Source organism: Toxotes jaculatrix, chromosome 14 (genome assembly GCF_017976425.1).
Source record: "Toxotes jaculatrix isolate fToxJac2 chromosome 14, fToxJac2.pri, whole genome shotgun sequence".
NCBI lineage: Eukaryota > Metazoa > Chordata > Actinopteri > Toxotidae > Toxotes > Toxotes jaculatrix.
The window spans coordinates 20,102,660-20,117,071 of NC_054407.1; the positions used below are offsets into that span (position 1 = coordinate 20,102,660).

General features: G+C 41.6%; 1 protein-coding gene across 1 annotated transcript; it reads right to left on the reverse strand.

Annotated features, from left to right (window-relative positions):
* Positions 1-1,470: 1,470 nt before the first annotated feature.
* LOC121193120 (GTP-binding protein Rheb) lies at positions 1,471-7,469 on the reverse strand. The gene is made up of 8 exons (XM_041055265.1): positions 7,172-7,469; positions 6,247-6,318; positions 4,850-4,917; positions 4,608-4,690; positions 4,464-4,520; positions 4,309-4,356; positions 3,862-3,943; positions 1,471-2,301 (listed from the first exon to the last, which is right to left on the reverse strand). Exons 1-8 carry the CDS (start codon positions 7,221-7,223, stop codon positions 2,209-2,211), a joined length of 555 nt encoding a protein of 184 aa, XP_040911199.1. The 5' UTR covers positions 7,224-7,469; the 3' UTR covers positions 1,471-2,208.
* Between the last annotated feature and the right edge of the window lie 6,943 nt (positions 7,470-14,412).

Here is a 14,412-nt window from a genome sequence, read left to right on the forward strand (position 1 = left end):
AAGAAGACTGCTCTGGAGTTTTGAGGTCTTGGGTTCAATTCTGAGGCTCTGCGGTGAATTGTAAAGTCTCAAATATGCAAAGACTCAAGGAAAGAAGGGTCAGTTGTTGGACCAAACAGCTCATGGTATTAAAGTACTCCTTGGAAGATTTGAGGATGAGAGTTTGAACCTTGTGAGGCTCAGTGTATGTACATGTATCTGTTTAACTTAACTACTTATAGAGCTTGACTCCCTCTGCTGTTTGAACAGAAACACTTGAGCTCTATTTCTTAGAAATTCTTACTCTTTCCATCGGACTTCAAAGTTCAATGCACCCCACAGGGATCAAAGCCACAACCCTAAAGCTACCAAGCAGTCTTCTAGCTCTCTGAGTTATCTCACAAGCACAACTTTCTCTGTGTCTTAACAGCGTGCAAGTCTTTCCTCTGAGTGCAAAATTTCCAAGTACAACAAGTTGCCTCAAGATCAAACCCACAAGCTCAAATGATCCTGTTTTTGCAGTGCCTTACCTCTTGACTACTTGCAAATTTCCTTGCTGTGGAATTAATTATTATCTTATGATCTGACAGTGCTTGTCCCAACTTTTTCTTTGGACGCCACCCAAGGAAAAAGCATGAACCAGTCCTCAACTCATTAGCTAAACATGTTAGAGGACTGCTTGGAAGTTCTGTGGTTAGATTTTTATGAAGTCCAAAGCGAACACTCAAAGACCCTCAGTACAATACATTTATCTCATAAATGTCCACCCAAATTGCTCAAGATTTTTAGGTTGTGGGTTCAATCCTCAGTTATCTTAGTGAATTTTGAAGTCCAGAGTCCAAAGGACAGACACAAAAGGTTTAAGAAACACAGAAACTCAAATGGTCCTGACCAAATGGCTCAAGGACTATTGAAAACCTTCAAACGTCAAGCGCATCATATATATATATATATATATAGTCCAACACCTTAAGCATACATTCAAAGGCTCCAACAAATATTGGTCAAGTGTCTTTTTACAACAAGTTGAGGGTGTTCGAGGAGTGCTTGGAAGTTTTTCTATCCCTTTTAGGCTCGCTGCATTTTCCCACACTCAAAGACTCAAACGCTCCAAGAAATACAGCTCAGAAGTGTCTGAACAAATGCTTCAGGGTGACTGCTCTGAAGTTTTGAGGTTGTGTTAAGCATAGAAACCATTGTTGGTTTTCTACTACAAGTAGGTCATTTTACTAATGCTACCGTGTTTCCTCTTGCTGAACTGTTTCTTTTTTGTTTTTCTTGTTTCTCCTTACAGTAAGTCATTTGTTTTCTTCCTTGTGCAACACAAAATCAATAATTTTTTCCTGTATCTACTGTATTTTTAACCCTCCTGCAAAGTGCACTGAGTTATCGTTGACAAGGGCTAAATAAATAAACTTACCCTGTGTCCCAGGTGAAAAAAAAAATCGCAATCATCAGCAGCAAATAATCCACACTCAAGCCTACTTTACATAACCACTTTTTGCTTTAATGATTACAATCAAAAACATTTGTACAACATTTTCAACATTAGAAAATGGATGCAGATTTTTTTTTTGGCTGACAGTAACCGCTATGAAAACAAACTGAGGGACAGAGAGGTGGGTACTGCGTGGAGATGAAGTAGAAAAAGAGCTGAATATTGGAGGGACCAAACAGCTGGTGATGTATCAGAAGAAATGTTTGTGTTTACTTAACCATTTTCAGAGCGTATGCATGGCAGACATGACATTTCTCCTCTTCTTCTCCTATCTCGTGTTATTTGAACTGATAAGGGCTCGTAGCCTATATGGGAGCTGCATAATGAGAAGCTAAGATGCATCAAGCCACTACAGTCTCTGGCCTTAGTTACGGTAGTCGTCATTACCAAGCACAGGAAAACATTTTTTTCTGATACACCCAAATGATGTTCTGTGTTTTGCATCAGTGCCGAGCACAGACATGGAGGAGGGGTGGATTGTGGGAAATATAAGACAAGGGAACCACCACTCATCCTCTTTTTTTTTTTATCAAACACACAAAGAAAAACAAGGATGACAAAAGGGCATAGGAAATACTGATAAATAACAGTGGATTCAGAGCCATAAATAGACAGTATTGGATATTTAGGACCCTGGGGGGTGGAGTCAGCTGAGGTGGAGGAGAACTGGCAGCTAGCCTTCAAGTAACGGGATATCCCAGTGCAGTGTCCTGTGTGTTGATTGGGCGGCTCTACATCATGGAGCAGGATGTTTTTCCTGGCTGTACGCCGCCGTCCATCTTCTCTGCCTCCAGGATCATCCTCCGGAAAACCTCCACGGCCGTCTGAGAAAAAACACACACACACACACAGACGCTGTCACATGTCTCAGTCACACCACTTTGAATTTTCCAGAGGCACACACACTACATCCAGTGGAACCTCGCTGGCTTTACGTATAACAGAGATAGCGTTGTTTTTATGCACTGCTTATCCACGCTGCTTGCTAACTTGATTTGAAGCAGATTAGCTGACTTCCTGAAAATGACACTTACTAGTGGAGGGAAATACATCCCAGAAAATGGAAAGACGGTTTTAAAAAATGGATTTCTGTTGCACACACTGCAAGTTTGCTGTTGATTATTAGCTTATGTTGGATGTAAACTAATAAAATCTTCAATCTGCGTATACTGCATGCTGTGTCTTGGAGACTGTGGTGGATGAACATTCAAACACAATTACTAAAGCTGCATTTTGGCCACTTGAGGGCAGCATAACAAGCTGTGAAGATAATACATTCAGTATTCTCCTGTTATAATGTTAATATAAAGAACCTGCCAGCAAACAGCTGCCTCATGGAGGAGACACGGAGCAAAATTAGCATTCATGCACGTGTCCATCTGACAATTTTAAGTCCAACGTTCAGTCTCCTTTTAGCTGCAGTTTTCTCTCCACCAACTCCTGAGGGTAAATATCTGGCTCTTGAGCTCCTAAATGCACCATATGTTCACTTGCTAGTCGCTAACTTTGTTTGTTTGCTGTTTGGTGCTGGGAAGCTAGCTAGCCTACAGTGGGTTTTTTAAGAGTTTTTTCACTGTAAACAGCTGCCCTGTGAAGTGGGCATCCAGGGCGGGAAAATTGGATTCCACACAAAACAGCTTTATAACGGGAAAATAAAAATGGTCAATTTTTTTTTTAATGCAACGGAGGCAGAAATATCCTGACCTTCATTTTTATAGTTTGGGCCGAACTATAAAAATGCTGGATCCTACACTTCCTACACATATAATGCAACCTGACATCTGGCAAATGTCTTTCAGTCTCCATGTCCTCACAACTTTACATTAGACTGAGGCCTTAGTCAGACCAGACACACACATTGTTTTTTTCACTACTGAATCAACAAATACATGTCAATAATCATCCATCGATCCATTGTCTTTACCTACTTATTATTTAGAGGGTCATGGGGGGCGGGGGGGTTGCTGGAGCTGATACGGGAAGACATTGGGAGGAAGTCAGGGTACATCCTGCACAGGCTGCCAGTCAATCACAGGGCTGACACATACACTCAGACAACCATTCACTTTTACATTCACACCTACGGGCAATTTAGAGTTGCCAATCAACCTGACCTGAATGTCTTTGGCCTGTGGGAGGACACCCACGCAAGTACAGTGTGAGCATGCAATCTCCACACAGAGAGGCTCCAGCTGGCCGACAGGTTAGAACCTTCTTGCTGTGAGGCGACAGTGCTAACGACCTATATCAGTAACTACTCTTCATTTTTTTGGAGCCTAAAATGTAACTATAATTAGGTATTTTTTCAAATAAATATATATCTAGCTTTGAGAACAATTACATTCAAAAATACTCAGTATTTTCTGTACAGCCTTGGCTCTTACCTGGTTCTCTTTAGCTGAGGACTCCATGAAGGCAGCGTTCCAGGATTCGGCTAATGCTTTTCCCTCTTCACAACTGATTACTCTAAAGAAAAAAAAAATCGCATGGACAGCAGACCAGTCAGGATAAAACACATAAATATTTCAGAGTAAGGCTGCAGTGTTGACTCTGACAAACCCACAGAGTTTAATTCCGAGGAAATCAGCTCTTATTAATGATTTTATTGACCTGGTCCTGACTACGCTGTATTTGAAGGACTTCACAAAGACAAAGTTCTAACACGCTAGCTTGGTGCAAACAGCTGCCGCCTTCATTTGGGTCATCTGTGAACCAAATATTAACATCTGCTCTGTATTCTCATTTTTTGCATTTCTGCCACTGAGACCCATGTGTACACCTACTGTATATAGTGGACTTCATGTACAATTTAAGAGTGTGTTAGGACATACCGCTCCATATGTAGGTCGTTCTTGTTTCCGACGAGCATAATTGGTACTCTGCATACATAGGAGGGAAGGTCAGTGGCACAGTGTCATTTATGCCAGATATACTGCATATGTCTCGGAATGCATTAGACGGTAAAAGGAGAACAGGCGATACTCACTGAACTTTTCCCACCATGTCCAACAGTTTTTCATGGATAACTTGTACAACTTCAAAGCTGGAAGAAATGAGGGGAAAGTTTTAATACAGAAGGTAATATAAATGTGTTTGCCTTTGAAAAAAAAAAAAGGATGTAAAAGTATACCTTTTATTAGATGTAACTGAATAGACCAGAATGTAACCGTTGATATCTATGGAGTACGTCTGTGGGAAGATGGAGTACTCATCCTATGGAGACAGACAGGGAGAAAAAAATTGTATGCAGTGGTAAAAATTTAACTTTAATGAAATAGAATTAACTATGAAATAACATCATTACACCAACACATCTTCACATAAAAATCAATAAACAACTGACAGGCTAATAAAAAATGCACTGCGTCATACCTGTCCTGCTGTGTCTACCAGCTGAAGATGGTACTCTTGTCCATTTATTGTGATCATTTTAGTAAAAGCTGCAGTTAAGAGAAAAGACAAATTAAACATTTGCTGGATGGGGAGCAAAAATTCCCTTTAAAAATAACAGTAACAAAGACTCGTATGCTGTACAGCCAACTGCATCTTCATTACGCTACGTTTTCCGTCTGCAGATCTCGAGACATACAGGACACAACCCAGTTATGGATCCATTTTAGTTTGCATGGGACCACTGAGTTCATCCGGCACAAGAATGTCAATAGCTGCCTGGAGATGGGTCATATTATCTACAGCGGGACTGAGGGATAGCACTGCCTGCAGCATCTCGCCGATAATGCTGATACTTCACTTTACATTAAGCGTCCGAGGATTATTTATAGATACAGACCACACGTCCGAGAAACGCAGGGTGGTATGTGAGCAAACATGTTGTGAAAAAGAGAAATAGCCTAAAGGTAAAACTTTAGATTCAAATCTCTAGAGCGTCTGGGAATGTGTGTGTTTAGAGGGCTGATGGATTCCTGCATGTTCTTTCTCCTTCAGCAAAATGTACTATTAAAATACCTGCAAGCAAGGTCCCTCTCTAAGCCAGAGATGTCCAGGCATACACCGATCAGAGAGTCAGAGAGGTTTTATTTCAACCACACATCACAACAGATTTCTGAAAAGTTTCTCAAAGTTCTTCTGATTGAAAGTGTGGAAACTGGTGAAATCAGCTGGTGTAGTGTTTGGACACATTTTTTTAGAGGGAACATTGCACCCTGCTGGCTAACAATTCAGTCACATCAGAGTTACCCTGGAGCACAATTCAAATGTCTAAATTAACAATAACAACCAACATTTATTTAAAAAAAAAAAAAAGAGACCTGAAAAAGCTAATTTAGAAGATTACTGTCTCTTTGGGCTTCAGGAACTGCCACCTATCAGACTACTGCAGTCTAATACAAGAGCCCTGTAATAAATCCTACATCCATGAAGCTTATAATTTTCAGTTTCTGTTGAAACTGGTTTAGAGAGGTGTTGACTCAACTTGATCATTTTGGAGGATGTATATTGTAGTGGTGTTGAATAGTAACGCATAGCACAGAGATTTGTTTCTAGTGTAGGATAAATAGTAGAAGCACCTGCCAGTATGACACAATACATAATACAGTTTAACAGACCCACAAGATGAAATGATCAAAGTTTTTAGACAAAACTAACTTCAAAAGCTGTTATATTTTTGTGGTTGTTGTTGAGTCCATCATCAATTTACTAAGCACATCACAAGGTGAGATGGACAGGATCTGGGTGGCTTAACACCTCGCCTACACAGTTTCCTGGGGGGAAACCCTGTCTGTGTATCAGGGTGGAACGGTCCCACTTACTGTTTTCTATTGTTGGGTCGTAGGAGTCAACAAACTGGCCTTCCACAAACTGAATGGTCAAAGAGGACTTTCCTGCAAAAAAAAAAAAAGATAATTAGAAGCAGAGACCCGAGTGAGTGTAGAAATAAAATGTGAATGTAGAAATAAAATGTTAAAATGCTTCAGGTGTTTTCAGTATATTGGTTTTTGGTCATTCACAAGTCAAACATGTTCAGTAAAAATATTAAAACGCTCTTAGAATACCAGTAAAGCTAAAACGTACCTACTTAAGGTCACAAAATACACCATTCAAAGTAATTAGTAATAGTAATTCCATGGGGGATGTTTACAGCTTGTACAGAGGCTACATCGACCCACTATAGAACAGGCGACCATAACCACAATACAAGTGTGCATGGGAATATGACATGGGTTTTTTTTTTTTGTTAGTGCTGGCTGGGCCTCCAGTCGTAGTGCTATCTGTGTGTGCCATCTTGCCATCCTGCACATCCCCGCACCGCATACAAATTGCGCTTCTTTGGCTTCACATACGATAAAATATACCGCACAGTGATGCGTCAAAAATCCGGCCGGCCTTCACAGAGCGTGGCACCAACTTAACGCAGCCTGGGTTTGGGTCATTGACAGAAACGCGTCAATAGGAAAACGAGTTTGCTTAAAATATCTATCTTGTACACAATATTAGAGGCCCCGTGTGCTGAAACCCACAAGGCCGCGTCTCACCTGGTGGCGCTCATTCCCCCCGATCTGAAATGTTGCGTGACAGATCCTACTCCCGATAATTTAAATCTATTATAGGAGGCGTAAACCGCTCTCATAATGGACCTAAATTGACCCGAAAGGCCCCTGAAATCTCGCCTCGGCGTCGCGTCCGAGGCCCCCCGAAGCTGTAATTCCCTCCTCGGTTCGCGTGGTCGGAACTCACCTACGGATCTGTACCCGAGGATGGCGATTTTTCGTGATTTCGGCTGCGGCATATCTCGTCCTCGTTATCGCATCTAGTCCTCGGGGTCTACCGCAACCTCCAACCGGAATGGCATCCAAATTCAAGGGGCGCAGAGATTCGACATACAGCCTCCAGATGACAGCGGGGAATCCTCCGTGTTTCCTGTGTTTGTGAGGAATTTAACGTCCACGGCTTTGAAAATAAATAATAATGTTATTTCAGGTCATATGAAAAAGCATGGAGTATCTATAGATCTACAATAACTGCGTCACTCCCCTTTGCAATGTAATGAATTAGTAATTACTGCATATTATTGATTGGCTGCACGCGCAGTGAAGGCGGATATCGAGGCCCGTTGTAAAACTCTGATTGGACGAGACAGCTGTCCATCTCCCAACGGTGCAAACTTCCTGAAATCTGATTGGCGGTTCGGGGCATTGTGACGTGCTGGGTGGCCGGGTGCAATGTCATTCATATGTTTAGGGTCAGGGAGCAGGGATACTGGCCTGACTGATGAGGACAGTGACGGTTCTACATTGAATTACTCCCTGGGCGACTCCCCCTCCAGCCAAACACAAACAGCCATGTTTTAACAATATTTATAACAATCTCCAACTCCAACATTGCCAAAATAGTTTAGAAATTAAATAAATATACTCTATATACATAAAAGTGGCAAAAATATACACAATCACACATAACAACAGCAGAGAATAATATCAATATAAAATAAAAACAATATAATTTTATTATTTTAGAATAATAAAGAAAATAAAAGAATAATATACAAATAAAATATAGAATAAATATTCTCAATAGCACAAATCCTTCATCACACAAATGAAAACACACTAAAGGAAATCTAATTATAACACTATTAACAAATAACAAAATTTCACCCGTGCCAAAAACCGCCACTGGATGAGGACGACGTTGTCTCGCAAGTGTAGCAGTGTAGCAATTCTGTTATGAAAGACACAATATATAAAAAATATTATACATCACAGTGGTTATGTAGTGGCTAAAATGACCACAAAATGAGCTTTAATACGATCTATAAACTCATAACTGACACGCCGTTATTGCCCATAGAAATATTAGAGGGTTATAGGGTAAGTATAAACTTATCTATTACTATAATCAAAGTTTTTATGGGGATATCAATACTGGGAAAATTATAATAAGTGCTATGGCTGATAGCCTATAATAAGTGATCTATGTTTTCTATGGGGTTCTTTGGGCAATTTAGACTTTTCTACAGTAACATCACTTGTGCCTGAGTACCATGGTACCAATAGAAATATTAAAGGACCAATTATTAGAAAAGTATGAATGGCTATGATAGAAATACAACAAGAACATCGTGACCTCTTACTACAGATACAGTACACACGTGCTGTAAGCCCCAGAAGGATATTACTGGAATACTTATCACATGATTTAAAGTGAACAGGCTTTTCAGTGGTAGAAAAACCCTCCTTCATATGTTTTAACACTGGCCAGTAGATGGCCTCATAACACCATTTATATCTCACACAGGGCCCACTTACAGTACCAGGGGCCTATCTGTAAGTGCCCAAGTAACTATTATATATTGCTGTAGAAACATCATCTTCTAATTACTGTTTATTTCCATCTCTTCGGTTCGGTTCAGTTTCACAAATGCATGAAACACCATTTATCAAGCTGCGCATTACAATAAGGCATGCGCTCTCAAAGCCCAAGGACACTGTACCTCAACAACCTCACTCACAAATCACACCACATGCATCCTTGATCTGAGCTGATAGAGTATTCCACTATAGACGTTAAAATACCCAGGTCTTAATATAACTGAAGCCTTAAACCAAACCACAGGCATGCAACAATACCATAGGAACTAAAGCCACAATTAGTGGGTTAAGCCCATAGGCAGACAGTGGAATTCAAGGCAGGCGTGGTGAACATGGCGAGATGATGAGAGTCCTCTTTGCATTTAAACTCTAATGTTACTTATGTACGTCAATCATTTCACAGTACTCCTCAAACGCAAGTGATGCCGTCTGTGAAGCAGCGTTTTTGAGACAGTGGTCTCAAAACTGCTGAGATTTTTTACATTTTTCTCACAGTTTAAATGCCAGTTTACAGAGTTTTGCTAGCACCACTCTTGAAATAATTATATACCCTCTCAAAAATAGCCCACAGGCCCAAGGGTGTGCAGTTTTTCTTGCCCTGTGACCAATGAAATCCCCTGTTTCCCTGTCACGTCCAAGGCCATTACTACTTAATCACAGAAATGTCCAACTCCCCGTCAGTAAGACCCAACTGTTTTGCCTCCACACACACTTCTCAGCACTGGAGACAAGAAATCACTGGTGTCAGCAATAGGCGATTTGTTCTGCATGACATTGGGTGTCAAAAAAAAAAAAAGAAAGCTCGACTGAAATGGCTGAAGGGTGCCTGCAATCACTGGATACACACACACACACACACACACACACACACAGATACACACTCATTCGCATGGACACTGTCACTTTCTCTGCCTCTCTCCCTTTCAATCCCTCCCTCTCTTTCTCACACACACAAACACACACTTAAAACACATACACACACACACACACACACCCATATATGCTCTTGGGAAATTACGATGACCAAGAATAGGTCACACTGGTAATACAGCCATGTTCTAACCAGGGATTACAGTGTGCTGACATAGGCCCACAATAAATATCCCCTGCAAGAACAACAGGTGTCTGAAAAGATTGTTTCGCTTTAATAAAAGGCTTACACAAGCCTCAGAGAAATAATACATTAAGCCCTTTTAGACATGTTAGCCTTTTACTGCTTCATCCCTAGTGATTGGAATTTTTTTTTTTCACTTCAACAATTAATCTCACACTGCTTCGCGTGCAACAAGTCACAGATGTGGTGTTGTGAGTGATTGTTAATGTCATGAGATCAATATTCCTGCCACGAGCCATGTTGCAGGTTGCAAATTCACTTTTGATTTCCAGTCGCCGATTTCTTTAACTATATGCGAGCTAGTGGACATGCAGCTGGAGCCTGTGTCTCTGAACCCTGGGTGTGTGGCACCGGCGCCAGCCTCTTTCAACTCACTGTGAAAGCACCCCTGGCTCTGTTAGTATGCCGGCCTGAGCGCCAGCAGAGCGAGTCGGCCACATCCTCCAGCTGGGTCTGTGCCATCAACGGGCACCTGGACCCACTCGCAAACCTCATGAAACGGAATGCATATTTAACTCAGAGGAATGCATTTGTGTGGCACCTTTCACCAGTGAGTCTGTATGTCTGCACGATGCCTGGAGGACACCCGTTGCCTCTTTATTTTGCTCATCTTTGAGACTTTTACCTATCCATTGGTTGCAACGTGGCCTTTTTAACTGGCAGATTCACACTTCAGACTGTGCCTCAGCTGTTGGACTGTGTCCAAAGTCACACAGGCCTGAAAGACAGCCATCGTTATCCAACTCTCACAAGGTGTCATTGTAGGGATCCAATGATTACCATATCAGCACCACATGAAACATTTATGGCTTGCTGGCAGTGATGGTCTGGCAAGCATCCTAATTTCTAGAACAGGGCTTGTCAGATCCTATTGTCTCTAGTTCTGGTGGCATGAACATAAAAACCATCAGCCCTGAAACTTCAGTACTGTCACTTGTGGTTACAGGGAGAACTTTGTAATCTAAGTTTCTCCACCACACCTGACACACCACCAAGGCCTAGTTCAAGCAGAGGTACTTCCTCTCTTTTGCTCTGCTGGCCTGCTGCTGCACTGCTGATTTGCTAACATTGTTTTTAGTCTATAATGCCAACACTTGCTGCAACGGCTACCCCTTATGTAGTAATGTCTGTAATGTTGCCCCATGTCTCCCATAGCTGTAAACTGCTGGCAACTGCTAGCTAACAGTTATTTTATTGTTTATTTATTATGTATTTATCACATTTTTATGCTTGTCTCTGGTTAAATTTGATTGTTTTGAGGGTTAAGATTATCCAACACAGCTCCAAATACTGTGTATTTAAGTACATTTCCTTCAATGGCTGGGGGTGGTGTGTTGAGGAAAAGCCAGCAGGCGGCTGGTGCCTGGCTGTGAGGTCTAACTAGATAATACTGTATTCCCTTTGTGGTTTGAGGTGCTTAGCAGGGGAATGGTGGCTGGTGCCTGGCTCACACACACATTAGATCCCACACATACTAGCTGGCGTCAGGCTCTGTATCTAATGCAGCTTTGAAGGAGGAGTTCATTATTACCACTCATGGGAGTCTGCTGAGGTTGCAGGGAGTGACGAGGTCAGAGCCTGGACTCCAGATCAATCAGTCAATCTCCTTGCCACCCCAAAGCACTGTCAGTTTATCTCATTGTGATTACTCTACAACAGCGCACACTGTACAACTGTTTTGTTCAGCACTCAGTATCCTATCCTCCTGAGACCCGGCAATTCATTTTTGTCCTCTGTGGGGGACACGAGTCTGAGACCCCTAGGTCAAATATCAATCTGTGGGGGCGTGTCCCTGAGTCGGGAGACCCCTGAGTGAAGCGCATGTTCACTGTGAATAGGAGAGATGAAGAGAGAGAGAGAGCACAGGTCAAGAGGGCTGTGGGGGCGCCCTAGCCTCCCTCTGTCGGGTTTTTACTTTTATAAACTTCCTCATCAGGTGGCCATCACTGCTAGGCCCCACTAAATAAGCAAAGTGTTTGAAAAAAAAATTGCAACATGATTCTTTCAACCACAACATTTAAATTATCATAAAAAAAATCAAAAAGACAAAACCTTTTTTCCTCTGGGTCTCAGGAGGCATATATAGCAGTTGCTGTGAGCAGGTGAGACCCAGATAGGCTGCTCCGTGGTACTTTATCACGCTGCTTGTTGTTGTCACAGCCACAATTGGTTTGTACTCCCTATCTGCTGCATCAGCAAAGTCAGGACTGATTTGGTCACTTTGGAGCCCAGTTAACTGTACTCACTGCACTTCCCTGTTGATTCCAGCCATCATTACAAATGGTATCTTTCTGTGGTGGAGTTAACCTGGATAGTGCTCTCCCCTGGGTGCCTTTATTATCTATTCATCATGTTGTCCCAGTTTATCTCAAGATGAATCTGGCTGCTTCACTACAGATCTAACTACAGATACCTGGCGTGTGGCCTGGGGAAAGAGATTAGTAGATTACAAGATACTCAGTGGAGGTGCTTCGCTTTGAGTTGATAAGAATGTGAAAAATATTCTAAGGAGATGTAGAACGGTTATGATTTTGTGTTTGTACTCTCTTAGCACCGATTTGTCTTCAAAGTAGGTCTCGAATGTGCTAAAACCGCCTTGACATACAGGAATTTCCATGGTGACAATTTGCACAACCAGCCTGGGGAAAGCTAAGTGTGTCCAATCTGGTAAATAAATGAACATTTGAAACATTGAAGTCAAATGTTCTTGGGCTAGTATTCAGCCTCCAAGCAGACTTGTTGGACACTCAAATTTCATCCCTGCCAATTTGCATTGCTGAGTAGATCCTTTGTGTCACCTGGAGGTTTGGGCAGAGCAGTGTTGCAGCCAATTTCCAGATGGCAATTCAAATGTGTGACATATCCTCAATTTTTGACAAAAATGCACAGCCACTTCCACAGACTCCATTAGCTGGGGGTGTGTGTGCTCGTGCATGCACAAATGGAAAGTGGAAAGTGTCCAGTGGTGTGAATATTCACATCTGCACCTGCTGAATAATAGACGATTATCAGCTCAGGTGGCTCGCCATCCACCGCTGTTCACAAGCTCTCTTCCATTTCATGGTGCTAATTTTGTCTGGAATAGCTCAAAAGGCTTGCCAAAATGCATATTTCTTGTATCCCGTACCTGATCTTACCTTGTTTTCTGTCGAAAGAGGGAACATATTCTTCAATAAGAGTGCTGGCTTCGGGGAGTTTTGTGTCTGCAATATAGACTCTAAAGAGCCTCAGGTCTTGGCAGGTACTCCTTACATTTCAACAGGACAGAGACACCCACGGCAGATTCTGTGGCAGCAAGGCCATACATCAGCTGTCATCGCCAGAAGCCTCCACAGTAATGAACAAGTAATAATGGTATATATCTTGAACTTGAGTCTCTAAAGGTAGCTCATCCAGAGTCATTATTGTGTCACATAACCAGATGAGCTTTCTCAAATGAGATCATTTTTGTCACCCTGAGGACTGGAGGGTGTAACTGTTCTCAGAGTGAATAACTCATCCTCATTTGGTGCTAATGGTGTTCTGTATTGCGGTGTTGTGCGAATGCAAGAGGAATGGTAAATCCCATTTTCTTGTAATTTAAATCTCAAGCTGTTTCCACACATCTGTTCGTCTGGTGGAAAGGAGGATTCATCGGGAAAAAAAAACATGCACAGGATAAAAAAGGAGCATTTAATAAAGATTCATGCCTCGCAAGATTATGATGAAGTGCAATTCCTGGCAATTCATTTTTGTCCTCTGTGGGGGACGCGAGTCTGAGACCCATAGGTCAAAATATCATTTATAGAATCTATCTCAATCATACTGTCCTTTTAAGTGGACATCCTGGGCTTTCTTGTGACACTGTCTTTTCAAAGTGGCGGGAATTCCAACTTCCGCATTTTATGGAAACAAGAGAGACAAGCCACTGATTTTTTTGCAGATATCATGTTTCTGTTGCTAAAAAACAAGTTTTTTTCTTTAATATCAAAGTCTTGACTTCAATTTAGTAAGTTTTTTTAAAGGCACAATAATTTTAACCCGTTCAAAACACATTTTTGATTCAATGTCCTTTGTAGTGGACATCAGGACTTACTAACCCCAATTTGTAATACATTAGGGAGCAGAGGGCTAAGTGAGGCAAAGAATTGTGGAGGGAGATTGTGTAGAAAGGGAAATGAAAGCAGTTTTAATTCACTGTTCACACTGTTGATCAAAGACACACACACACACACACAGAGGCACAGTACACAATCACTTAAAAGCTTGATTTGGCAAACTACTTACCCTGTTGATTTACATATATCTGCTAAAAATGGATTCAACTTATATGTCTCCTTTCTTTATCACTTAAGTTTCAGAATTCATCAGAATTGGAAGCTCTCTGACAACTGTCAACAGTGCATCGATGAGAGTTTGAGTATTCAGACATGCAGATTTTTACTCTGGTGGTATCAGTTGTAACTCTAACGGTTACAGCTAAGGTGTCGTTTTTCATGTAAATAGAGGATGGC

Coding starts and splice junctions, on each gene's coding strand:
- LOC121193120 (XM_041055265.1), bottom strand. CDS start 7,223: ATGCCGCAGCCGAAATCACGAAAAATCGCCATCCTCGGGTACAGATCC. Junction 4,691..4,849: donor TGGTAGACACAGCAGGACAG/GTATGACGCAGT, acceptor CTGTCTCCATAG/GATGAGTACTCCATCTTCCC. Junction 2,302..3,861: donor CCTCAGCTAAAGAGAACCAG/GTAAGAGCCAAG, acceptor GTTTTTTCTCAG/ACGGCCGTGGAGGTTTTCCG.